Below are 12,495 nucleotides of genomic sequence, written 5' to 3'. Positions count from 1 at the left end.
TGCTTTTCAGATCATGAAAGACACCACAACTTGTTTCCTCATGACTGATAAACAGTTTTCTTACTTGCTGAGTAAAAGACTTTATTACCTTCATATGAGACATTATTGCTACAGCAGTCCCTTTAAAAAATAAATTTGACTGGGCCAGAAGTAACTGCGATTTTTACCTTTCTCCACCGAGAAGATACCGACACACCACTCTCGAAAGGTACGCATCAAAAAATGAGGTATTTGTAATTCCAGTTTTCATTTAAACAATAGTTTAAACATCAGGACAGTGTCAAATAGCTTACCTGAGAGAACAAAAAAATCCTATTTTGTTTGAGTGATTGGAAGAAAGTGATAAATAAATGACCCCACTACTAATCTGTATATTTGTTAATCACTTATACGTGGCATGGGAGTCAAAATATGTATCCTTCATATTATCATGGCCTTCCAGCCCTTATTAATAAACAAAAAAAATTGTTAAGGAATATCCCTCGTTCAAAAAAAAAAAAGTGGTGGAAGCCAACTGCCAAGTTATATGAATTGGTTTTGAAAAGGATGTTTCTGTTCTTGAGTCAAAAGTGAATAGAATCATTACAATATTGTTTATCTGATATTTCAGTCTCCATGTGGCTTCAGTCCAGTTTATCCTTTATTTTTTTAATTGACTCTCCAGTTTATTGATTTCCTAAACGTTATGTGGTATGAACGGCATCTTACTGGTTTTGTCTATTTATTTAACAGCATCTTAAAACATTTGATCTGTGAAATCAAATTAAAACGTTTGCCTTTCTTACCTACTGATACATGTGCCTGTGTTTATATCTGTGGGTAAAGAAGACTTTTAAGTTAAATTTATTTTAGACTACATTTACAATGCCAAATACATACAGCAATACAAAACCTGCACCTTCCATGCCACAGTATCACATCATGCATTGTATCTATGCATGTGTGTATACACACACAGAATGTATTTGAAATGTAAATACCAGTAAATAAGAAATTGGAACCTAAGGAAAATGTTATCAGGAATATACTTGCAGACTTGTAATTAAAATTAGTGTAAGAAATGAGAAATGGAACAAAGTTTGCTAGAGATAGCTTATAGAAATGCATTATTTAAACTTTCTGTATAAAAAATCAACTGATTGTTATATGTTTATTACCATCTTGTGTTACATTTGAGACTGCAGTTTGAACCAATGCACGTCAGAAAAACTCATAGAATCATTTATTACCTTTATCAGCTTTATTTTCTAGGAAATACTGCGTGGTAACTATGATTAAGTTCCAAATCTTTTCATTAAAGATGCGTACATTAACTGGAGATGCAGGAATGCCCGTATGCATAAGGTGAGGCACACGTATTTCCTGTTAGTGAGACCTAGGTCTCATGCCTGGCTCGCAGCCTGCCTCTTCTTGCCTGGCTCCTGAACAGACACTAGATGTGTTGTTGCCTCTGATCGGTGTGAGAAATCCCAGGTATCACGTGGTTCTGGCAGGAGGTTGACAGAGGTATCCCAAAACTGGCATCTGACAGCATCGTACAAGGTGGACTTTGCTACCCTGAGTTGTGCCTTCTTGGCCTGTCGTGGCAAGCATTGCTGTGTGGAGACTTGAAGTCCCTTTCTTGCTCCATATTCATTTTAACGCAAGTTAAATATAGATGCACCATATTAATGATGACACAGCATCTGTTTGAGTTGATGCATAGACTTCAACTGGTTCCCTCCAACGGTGTTGTTGTCTTTAAAACATTAATAAGATACCGATACATGGCTTCACGTAGAAGTCAGTATCTGTAAAGCATGGGCATGAGTAGTGAGTGATTCTAACAAAAAGTATACAAAAAACCCCAAAACAATCAAAACCAAACCTACTGGGAGGTCACTCCTGTTTGATTCCAACCACGTGAAGCTGGAATGCACTACTTAGAATATTCAGAAACGGTGTCACTGAAGTAGGAATCTGAACTGTCACTGTATGAATAAATACAGCAGCTATGACTGGTATAACAGCAACGAGGAATATTAATTGTCGCGCTACAAACGCGACCTTCCTGGGCTGTGAGAAGATTGTCTTCTCACTGGTGTCCACGCCGCATAGCTCCCAGTGCCACTCCTCCCCCAGCACCTCGTCTCCCCGCCCGGACAGCTGCGAATAACGCTGGTTATGCTGCCAAACAAATACAATTCTTCCACGGGGGAAGAACCCAGGTGTAAGAGCCCAAATCTTTCCCCGGGGCAGGAGCTTTGCGCGCTGTGGTCGATGTCACCGCCCCGGGCGCATCCGTCCTCGGTGGGCGCTTACACGTCTGTGTCACCCCCCGCCCCGCCTCCCCCGGGGCGCAGAAGTCGCCCGTGGGTGCGGGAGAGCGCCGCGAGCCCGCCCGGCTGCCGGAGGAGGAGAGGGAAAGAGGGAAGGAGGGAGGAAGAGGAGGAAGAGGCGGGAGACGCCCCGCGCCCGGGTCTCCCGCGCTCCGCCCCCCAGCCCGGCCCCACCCCGCGCCGAGCGCGCGCGCGCCACCTCCCCGCCACTCGCCTCCCTCCTTTTGCCGGCCGAGGAGGGAAAATGCTGAGCCGGGCCGGCGCCGCCCACCGCCCCTCAGGATTGGTCCCCCGCCTTCCGCCCGCCTCCCATTGGCCGCATCCCCTTACCCCGGCGGCGCCCCATTGGCCGGCGCGGTTTTGGATACCAAATTCAAAGTTTTAATTTAAAAGTAGCCGGCGCGGGCGGCAGCGCACTCACGGTCTGCGGGACGCGGCCCTGCAGGTAAGCGCGGGCGGGCGCCGGGGACGGGGCTCCGCGGCAGGGCTCGTTCGGGGCGGCGGGGCTCCGCGGCTGGGGGACCGTTCGGGGCTCCGCGGCGAGGTCTCCGTGCCTGGGGACGGTGGGAGGCCGTGGCGAGGGCTCTGTGACTGGGGCTATGGTGAGGGCTCTGGGGGCTACCGGCGTACGTGGTGGTGGTGCTGCGGGCGCTGGCGGTGCTGCGAGGGGTGGCGGGCAGACCGGGGACGGGGATGCCCGGCGGCCTCGCCGCCCTCCCCAGCCTCGTCCCGCAGCCGTCCCGCAGCCATCCCGCCGGCGGGATGGGATGGGACCGGACGGGATGGCAGCGCATGGCCGGCCGCGGAGCGCCCCGGTCCCGCCACCGAGCCGCGTGTGGGGCCCATCCCGTACTAGCGGGACCGGGTCCGGGTCCGAGGCCGGGTGGGGAGCCCAGCTCCCGCCGGCGGGCAGCGGCGGGCGGGGAGGCGCCGCGCCGCGCTGTCTCCCGCCCGCCGGGCCACGCCGCCGGAGGGGGGCATCCCCCCACCGCGCTCCTGCCCGCCCCGCCGCCACCATTTTAGGGGAGAATCCCACAAAACGGGGGGAAAGCGGAGACCCATCCCCACGAAAGCGCGGGGTCTAGGGCCGCGGGGTACGGTGGGTCCGGCGGCCGGTCTACCTGCCGCCCGCCCGGGCCATCTTTGGGCGCCGGGCGGGAGCAGCCTGACAGCGCCCGGGGGGCCCGCGGCTGAGCCCGCTCCGGTGGGGGGTCGGGGCCGGCCTGGGCGCCCCAAAGAACGAGGAGGAGGGGGGAACACACACATGTTACCCAGTTCTGCAAGGTTTCAGCCCAAAAGCTCCCCTGCTCGCTCGCGCCGCGCAAGCGAGGGGGGAAGAGGGGAAGGAGGCTTAGGGAGGGCTCGGCTTTCCCCCCCGGTTCGCTCACACTGTACAAAGCCATAAGCCTATTTGCTCCTTTCTTCCACCAAACGTAGGGACGAAAAAGGGACTCTTTTTTTTTTTTTTTTTTTTTATTGAATCGTTCAAGAAACACGTTTTCCTAATGTGTTTTTTCTAAAACGGCTGGAAGTGCTTAAATCCTTTAAAATGCCTGCTCAAATGGGGGAACTTACTTTTCATATGGATTACAAAGCATGTTGAAAATTATTTTCCCTCTAGATTTAACACTTCCACAGAGATGGCTTCCTTCTTCCCTTCAGCCCTCGCCCATCCCCCCGCAATTGTTAATATAGATAGCACCACACTTCGGGGGGAGGGGAAGGCAACAGGGCAAAAAGCACCCGGTTTCCCTATAATATCTATTGACCCTCCACCCTCTTAAAAATCATGCTTGTAAGTACGCTGTATTTCACTTTGACGATTGTTTAAGGGTCGCTGCTTTCCATTGTAATTTATACATGCATTGTAATTTACACATGCATGTGAGCACTCATGTTTTTCCTGTGCCACTTGGCCCCCTCCCTCTCTAAAAATGCCAGATATCTGGCTGCATCAGCAGCATTGCCTCTGCCCTTGGATGCAAACTTCAGGCTGCCCCGACCTGGCTATAGCCCTGCACGGGCCTGCTGTCACGCATGGACCCTCTGCCACTGGTGTCCCTAGAAGGGACCGCAAGTGTCCTGAGTACTAGGGTAGGAAGTGGAGACATCGGTGTCTCTAAAAGTAATCTGTACTGGTGGAACGGTGACGAAGTAAATCATCTAGTCGGTTCTCTAGCCCCAGTTATATGCAGCAGAAAGCTCAAATTTTGAGAAGATCTCATATAGATTTAATGTGTGGCTGATCAGATTCTCAGTTCCACCAGTTGTCCGTGTTTTAGACCCTGGAGGGTGAGTTAGATAAAAGCTTAAAGTGTGTGATGCAGAAGAAAGGTGTGGTTGGTTCTTTATAAGAAAAAGAATCTGTGATGCAGTTTACGCTGTGTTGTAATACTGTCCTTGTTGTTTCTTGCAGGATACAAACAAAATAATTGAATCAAACCTTAACCACTCTTTCAAAATGAAACGCGATTTTGATTGTACGTCTCTTCCTGCTGGGTTTGCACCATTGAAGTCTGCTGTGGAGAAAACAAGACTGGAAGAATCCTGCTCCTTGAATTATGAGGAAGGCTTTTGTAAAAGCTGTGCTGAAGACCATCAGAAAATACTTCTTAGTGACTCAAACCATGCGGCCACCAGAAATCTAGAACTTGAAGATGAAGGAAGACCTGTACATAATAAAGAAAATAAACAAGTAACACAGACGCTTGATGAAGGTATCTATGAAATGGAGGCACTGGAAAACAGCAAATTTAATGAGGACAGTGGTTATTCCTCTATGTTAAGTAGCCAATACGCTGATGCAATAGAACATGATGATAGTATACCTTTGGCTGGGAATCTCTGTGGCACACCAAAGCATTGTCTCAAGAACCAAAACCAAGCACAGTTTTCAAAGAAGACTTTGTTGCCAGTAATCCATTACGAAGAAATGATTTGCTCGACTTTGAAAAAAAGTGGTAAAAGAAATCTCAAGTCTTGGGCTGTAGTGGACAAAATTGTTCTCAGGGGAAAGGTTGAACTTTGTAACCTAATTGGAAAGAAAATGGGATTAGACAAAATAGACATTCTTGCCGAACTCTTCCAAAAGAACCTGAAGCATATATTAGCAAATATCTTAAGGCATCTCAGTGAGATGGATTTAGTAAAGTAAGTATATCAATCTTGTTGTATTTCATTGGGAAAGTAAACAACCTAATCAGATGGTTTAAGAATGTTTTAGATATGGGGCTTGTGACATTGACAAAGACAATGGTTAGTATTATATATTAATATATTGAAACATGAACTGTTGATGTAAGCCATGGATAAGCCAAATATGGACAATGTGTCTCTTCCCTAGAAGGTAAATTAAAGACTACTACTGTGAATATATTCCATCTTCTCCATGAAAGAAAAAGATTACATAGTTATTCCTACTCTTAAAAAATAGTTTTTTCCTTTCCTAGGAGGTAACTGATATGTTTGTATTGTCATTACAGTTTTGCCAAAGTCAGCACAACATGGCAGAAGATTCTACAAGATGACAAATGGATTTTCCAAATGTATAATAAAGCTGTGAAAAACCTTTCTGTAAGTTTCCACACTTGTAGGATATGTCAAGCCTAAACCAGCAGTGTCTTTCTGCTATTTCAGGACTCCTTCCAGCCTTAAGAGATCACAGAAGAGTTTGTTAGATAGAAGACTTTGTCTCTGAAGTGTCTCAGTGTGTCCTGTTAAGATGCCTGGTCTCGGGTGTTGCTAGTCCCTCCACTGGTAGTGCATAGACTCTGGAGCCCAAGGAAGGTTGACTGAGCAGGGTACCCAAGAAGAGATGTAGATGTTCTTAGGAGCTTCCGCATGTCTGTGCACAGAGGAAGGCACACAGAGAAACCACTCAGCTGCCTGTGCCATGCAGGTTCTCTGCTTATACTTTCTAGCAACAGTCTCTGAAGTGCAACATGTTGGCCTCAGAAAACTGAAAGGCTTTTTGCATTATCAGCTACTCCTAGTGCCTATTTGTCCCACGAAAAAAAAAATACAAGATCCAACCACGCTAGCATTGCACTTTACCAAGGAAGGACTCTTTTAAAATGTTCAGGGTGTTTTTATTCCTTGAGAGACAATTAAACAAGGCTTAGAGTCTGCCACAGAATAAGGTGGTCAACTAGCTTGAATTTTGGGTAGTATTTTATGGTGCTAGCCTGTTGGGATGAAGTAGTTGGACACCAGTGAACGTTCATCCCATAAAGTTTGATTTCCTCCCTGGCATTGTATGCTTTTTCTTAACCTGAACTGCAAACTTAAAAAATTAGTGTGGGAGGGGTTTGCTTGAAGCTTTCTCTCTGAAAAAGTATCCCTGTTCACTGTAAAGAATTACAAGTATTACTTTGTTCTTTAAAACATTGCTGTGACTAGGTTACATGCTCTACCTAAATAATTATGTTAATATGAAAGTCAATTGCATTATGTAATAGAAGATGGTTGGTTTTGATGGTCTGAACTAGTGGACTATTCTACACATTTATAACAGTAGCAACCAAGAAAGCTAAGGTAAAATTAACATACTACTTGGTATGACACTTTATTATAGGAAACCTTCTAGCCAGGAGGACAGATCAAAAATAAGTTGTAGACTTCTATTAAACCAAAAGTCAGTATCCGATAAGTCTCTTCTCAAACTTTATTCTTGTTTTTCTTTCATTAGAATGGCGCTAAGGCACCAGAACATGCAGCAACAAGGGACTTTGTTGTCTACCGAGCAGCTTTAGCTTCCATTCAGAAAGCAACCCCACCAAAAAACTTGAGTAAAAAAGGCACCAGATCCAAAGCATCTAAGAATCACAGCAGGCTCACGGAGTTTTCTGAGGTAACTGGTGATTTCCATTCATCTTTAATTTCTCATACGTTGTCTGGCCCACGATCAGCTTGTGAAGAGTATTTCTAAAAGTAGTGTCTCCAATTTGAAGTGCTTGTAACTCCTACTCGTATGGCTGCCAGACTTTGCTTGTTGAGCATATTTTAAGATGACATCAGAAACAAAGTGGAGAATATTGGTACATACACTGAGATGTCCTACATCTTTTTTTCCGCCCCTCCCAGGTGCCTAGGTATCCTCAAAATGGCTTAGTGGGGTTCATTTGGCTTAAATTTTGGCTTGGATAAGACATGAAAATGTTTAGTAATTTCCTCTTAGTTTCCATGGGTTTATAATGAATCATGTTTTCCACCTAGCATTCGCACAAAAACTATCAATTTTGCTTCAACACTGATGGGCAATTAATTTTTTTTTATTAAAGGTAAAGACTAAGTAGTTAGTTTTTTTTTTCTTTAAATGGGATGAATGAATAATTCTGCCCATTCTATGCTTATTTTTCAACTAATTATCTGACATTGAAATGTCTTTTTCTAACTTCATATTTATTAAGTGCCACACATTTGGAGTTGTTAACAACTGCTGACAGTGTAAGCTTCCCTTTACCTTATTGTTTTTCTGAAGCTTTTGTTTTTCCACGTGTAAGTGCAGGTCTGCGTTGCAAAGGTCTTATAAGACTTTTTAAAATGTTTATTGAAGGTCATTGTTTGTTAATGAGCAGTGTATTTTCTTAACTAGAAAAAGTTTTTACACTCAAGCTCCAAAGTTTGCAAATTGGTGCAATGAGAGAAGAAGATATAATCACACTGGAAAGTATGATCAAGCTGCTCTCATACTACTATATAGCACTTTGTACCATTAGGAATCTGAAAGTTCAGCTGTACATTTAGTCTGTCTGTCCTTTAAATTTAAAATTTAAAGAATTTTAAATTGGCTACGTCTGTTCCAGTCCAAAGTACTCACAGTTATAGACCAATTATTCCTGTTCAATCTCCATCAGAATTTGGTACAACCAGAATTAGGCTTAAGTAGGAGTAGGAGAAGTTAAATGTTTTGTGGCACTCGGATAACATCAGGGAATATTTGGGGTGTGTTTACCCTCCACTCATGGTTTTCTTTATATGCTTTTTCCAACAGGCTGCCAAGACCTTGAAAAACACTGAAAGCCTTAAAGTCTGCCATCGCTGTGGCTCACCTGCAAAGTATGACTCCTACCTACAAAGAGCAACGTGTAATCGTGAAAGCTGTAGCTTTGACTTTTGCACAAAGTGCATGTGCAGCTACCACAGCTCCAGTGACTGTATGAGTGGCAAACCAGTGAAACCCAGCTCTAAGCTAGGGCCGCTTCCTGGGACTAAGAAAAGCAAACAGAATCTACGGCGATTGTGATCCATCCATCCATCCATCCCAGTACAGATACTCAGGTGTCCCATAAAAGTCTTTTTAGGGTATGAACTTTTCCACAAAGAAAAACAAGGAAAAACATGCTTTCTGCTATTCTATATTTTTAAAAAAGGTTTAATTTTATTATTCCTCTGTACTATTTAGTCATGGTCAAATTCCTAGGAATCATCATAAATATCCATTTAAAAAAGCCTTACTAATATCTAAATTTAAAATAAAATTCTGGATACGGATTCTAATAACATTTTAAATATTGTCCTGACAATTTGTCTATCGTGTTCCAGTCTTCAAAACATCCCACAGTAATATTGAACAAAAAAAAAAAATTTTAGCAAGTAACCTTCCAGGTGTAACCCTAGCAATTCTTGAATGCCAGAAGGGTAAACTGTGTTTTATTTAAATGTTTACTCTTGTTCAAAAGTCTTTTAAAAACATTTCTAGTGAGAATGTCAATTGAAGTGAGTGAATTCTATGATTTTTCTTTTTTCAAGGCTTTGCCTTAATTTTAAAATGTGAAAGTTCATAGTACCATTTTCTCTGATGGTTTACCTTATGGGAACCTTAAATTGTTGCTCTTCATTTCTTCATTCAGAAACTGCAGGTTTTCCTTGAACTGAGGTGATACCTTTTCCAACTTAAAGAAAAAGTACTGTATCTTGACTAGAAAAATACTTTGCCAGTTATTTCCAAATGATAAGATTTTTAATATTTGTATATATTTGTAAATGTACTTTAAATATTATTCATGTTTGTCTTTTAAATGTGAAAATAAATTACTGTTTTCAGCAACTTGGTTGGCAAACCTGTACTTGTTTATTTATCATCTTAAAAGGTTACTTTTCATGCTTGTTTCTCATGTCTTCTAGTACATGCTTCTTAAAAACGTTGATTTAACAAAGAGCAAATCTCCTGATTCTGTGTAAAAATGTACTGAATACATTCTCATGCTGTGTTCCTGCAGCTTACCTAAAGGCTCTTAGCAGTAATTGCCGATAGTTTCTGAACCAACGCATTCAATGGAAAAATCTTCTGTTGGCTGAATTAATGCTGCTGTTGCAGAACCAGCTCGCTGTCAGTAAGTCTTAGCAATTCCACAGCAAAGAAAGGCAAGCTTTCATGAAAAATTTCCAGAAATGTCTGAGGGTTGGGTGTTCTTTTCCTGTTAGTAAGTAGATAACAAACTGAGCAGCCAGCATTGTAGGTCCTGCTCCTTGAACTGGGATAGCAGTTTTCCTGCACTTGTTAATTCTGCATTTGTGACAGTGGTAAAAGAGTTGAGCAGCACCTCTAGCGTTCTATTTTTATGTGGTGAACTTAATCTCCTAACCTAAACCTGAGACTTAAAATAGGAGGCTGGATGAGTAATATCTTTTGATGAAGAACTTTAATCCATAAATCTTTTGTCTGTTTAAATCCAATTTATGGATATGCTCAAGATCTGAGAATGAAGTACAAGTCTTCCATCCTATTATACCTTATTCTGGTAACTAGACCATACCACCTTTGCCAGCCAGTCCTGCAGGCCCTATACTGTTATAGGAAGTAACAGCCCTCAGCTACTGGATATTGGTGCCTCCAGTATTGTTTGTGAGACATGGAAAAGGCAATGGTCAGGGAGTTGATATGCATGCCACCATGAGCCTGTTTGTAGGTTGAGCACAGATAGATAAGAAATATAAGCAAAATTTGTTATGAAATTTTCATCTGTGTCTACTGAAATTCCCATGTCCTAAAGAGTAGAGATAGCTTAATGCGATCTGGACAGAACTGCCCCTTTTGTACATCAATTTTGAGAAAAGCAGCACAGGCATCCACACTCAGGCTGGTGTTGCAGAGTACAATACATCTTGAATTAAAATCTATGTGTCTGTTTCGGAGGTGAATGTGGAAGTTGCAAACTTAACAGGTTTACTTTTTCAGGTTTTGAGTTTGCTAAGGGAAACTATCCACTCTCTAGTAGGCCTAAAATCTTGTACACAGAGAGTGAGGAACAGCTGTGCTTTTTCTTTTTTTGCTTCTTTCTTGTAGAAATTTATCTGCTCATGTAGAATTTGAGGAAAGTTCCTTGTCACCCTCAGATAAGGGGGAAGAATTGGATTACAAGGCTTCAGTGGTCACAGCTGGAGGTGAACAATACGAAGAAGCAGACATTTTTCAATAACTTCTGAGTGATAAGAGGCAACTAACTTCTTCCCAAAACCTTGTTGCAATGGTCAGATTACTTGACTTCTAACAAAACTTTGGCCAAGCTGGAATGGGTCTGCTGCAAACTATTGTGGCTGTTTCTTTCCTCTTGCTCAACTATTTTTGCCTTATCCTGGTCCTCAGACCCTTGCCCTCTCAGCTTTAGTGTTAATAATCAGAATAGACATTCAAGATTGCAGCCTTCAACAGGTGGGTGACAGCTCCTTAAGGACCTCGACCTATTTTCAATGCTTTCAATTTTCTCAAGCAAAATTTCTATTAGAGAAGCATGGGGATCTGTAGTGGCCACATGGCTATTTCTTCCTTTGTGGTAATCTTGCCCAACCATTGAAACCTTGCCCAACAATGCTGAGCACTGGAGCTGTATAAAAACTATGCATCTTACTGCGAATCGTCTCCACCAATAGCTTCAGTGAATGGTGTATGGCAGAAAAAAACAGGAAAATCGGTCTCCACCCCTGGCATCTACTGCTGAGCAAGAAAGCAGATCCTTATGGAGAGTGGGGGCGTTGGAAGTTAGTACTAGAAGGTGCCCCAATCAGTGCTGAGGAGAGTGATTTATGTGCCAAAAGTGGGAACAAAGTAGTAGCCGCAGATTGTTGTTAATGGCTGTGCTGAGCCTATCTTGAACCTGCCTTTGATGTGTAATCAATGTGAGAGTCCTACCTAAGGCAAGGGCATAGCCCTTGCCATATGGAGATGAGCAGTCCCCAACTACAACAGCTGTGTTGTGAAAACCACTTTCGGACCCAACAATTGGCAGCCCCAGTGACATTGCAGGAACGTGATAAGCTTCTTACCCACATTACATACGCCTTTCAGATCTACAGAGGGTGATAAATACCTGCAGGCTGACAGAGTCCCCTCTCTGGCTAGTGCAACAGAGTACAGATTTCTCCCAGCTACTTGCTTATCTCCAGGCATGGCTCTGCATGGTGAGGAAAAGGGCGGGATGTTTCTCTGCACTGTAAATTGCTGTGGCTAGCAACTGGTCCCCCTGGCCTGAACAACTATGCAGCCAGAACATTCCTTAACTTCATCCTGACCCTAGCCGGGAGGCAAGCAGAAGAAGGGGTTTAGGACCTTCTGAAATTAATATTGAATACCCACATTTTGCAGGTCTTGTCTCTTGCACTTAGGATTCTGTCCTGAAAAACCCGAGGAGCTGCTCAAGATACTTACATCTTTCTGCAAAGGCAATTTCAGCTGTCCCACCACAGCAACCAGAGAGGCTGGAGGGAAGTGTCAGATAATGATGATTAATCCTATGATATACTCACTAGTAAAAACAAGGTTGAGTTTGTATGCACTTATCAGTGTAATTTATCCTCCAGCAGCAGCCTTTGAGGCTCCTTTGAGGACTGTGGGACATGGGAAAACCAAAACAGAAAAAAATCCTTTTACTTCAACTCCGCAACTGCTGGTGCCTTAGCACAGCACAGAGCCCAGCTGTTCACCTCGGAAGTTTCTAACGCGTGGCAAAACTGCAGCATGTGTCAGGTACGCTGTCACTAGCCAAAGGCTCCACCACAAAAAAAGTGACATTTTAGCATGCAGAATGTTTTGTTTGGCAAAAAAAAAAAAAAAGAGTTTAAAACTCAAAGTTCTGGCAGTGATCACTCTCAAAAAATAAAGTCTGGCCTGACCCACAGAGTTTAAAAAGGCAATCTAGATTAAGATTGTGGTAAGAATTCCCTCCCCTCCTCCCAAAAT

The 12,495-nt window shown here is 43.4% G+C and overlaps 1 protein-coding gene across 3 annotated transcripts; it reads left to right on the top strand.

The window, feature by feature from the left end:
- Nucleotides 1–77: 77 nt before the first annotated feature.
- Nucleotides 78–9,259, top strand: FBXO5 (F-box protein 5). Of its 3 annotated transcripts, XM_063329334.1 has the most exons (6): nucleotides 144–208; nucleotides 1,301–1,344; nucleotides 4,735–5,468; nucleotides 5,801–5,891; nucleotides 7,006–7,167; nucleotides 8,311–9,259. In XM_063329334.1, the coding sequence occupies exons 2-6, from the start codon at nucleotides 1,336–1,338 to the stop codon at nucleotides 8,560–8,562; spliced, it is 1,248 nt and encodes a 415-aa protein (XP_063185404.1). In that variant the 5' UTR covers nucleotides 144–208; nucleotides 1,301–1,335; the 3' UTR covers nucleotides 8,563–9,259. The 3 variants fall into 3 exon arrangements, with proteins under 3 accessions (XP_063185406.1, XP_063185404.1, XP_063185405.1); XM_063329336.1 differs by lacking the exon at nucleotides 1,301–1,344 and having other exon boundaries at nucleotides 78–208; XM_063329335.1 differs by lacking the exons at nucleotides 144–208; nucleotides 1,301–1,344 and adding an exon at nucleotides 2,720–2,763.
- The last annotated feature ends 3,236 nt before the right edge of the window (nucleotides 9,260–12,495 follow it).

The sequence above is a fragment of the Chroicocephalus ridibundus genome, chromosome 3 (genome assembly GCF_963924245.1).
Source record: "Chroicocephalus ridibundus chromosome 3, bChrRid1.1, whole genome shotgun sequence".
Lineage (NCBI taxonomy): Eukaryota > Metazoa > Chordata > Aves > Charadriiformes > Laridae > Chroicocephalus > Chroicocephalus ridibundus.
The sequence above is the reverse complement of the archived record's forward strand: the minus strand, read 5'-3'. Positions and strand labels throughout refer to the sequence as shown.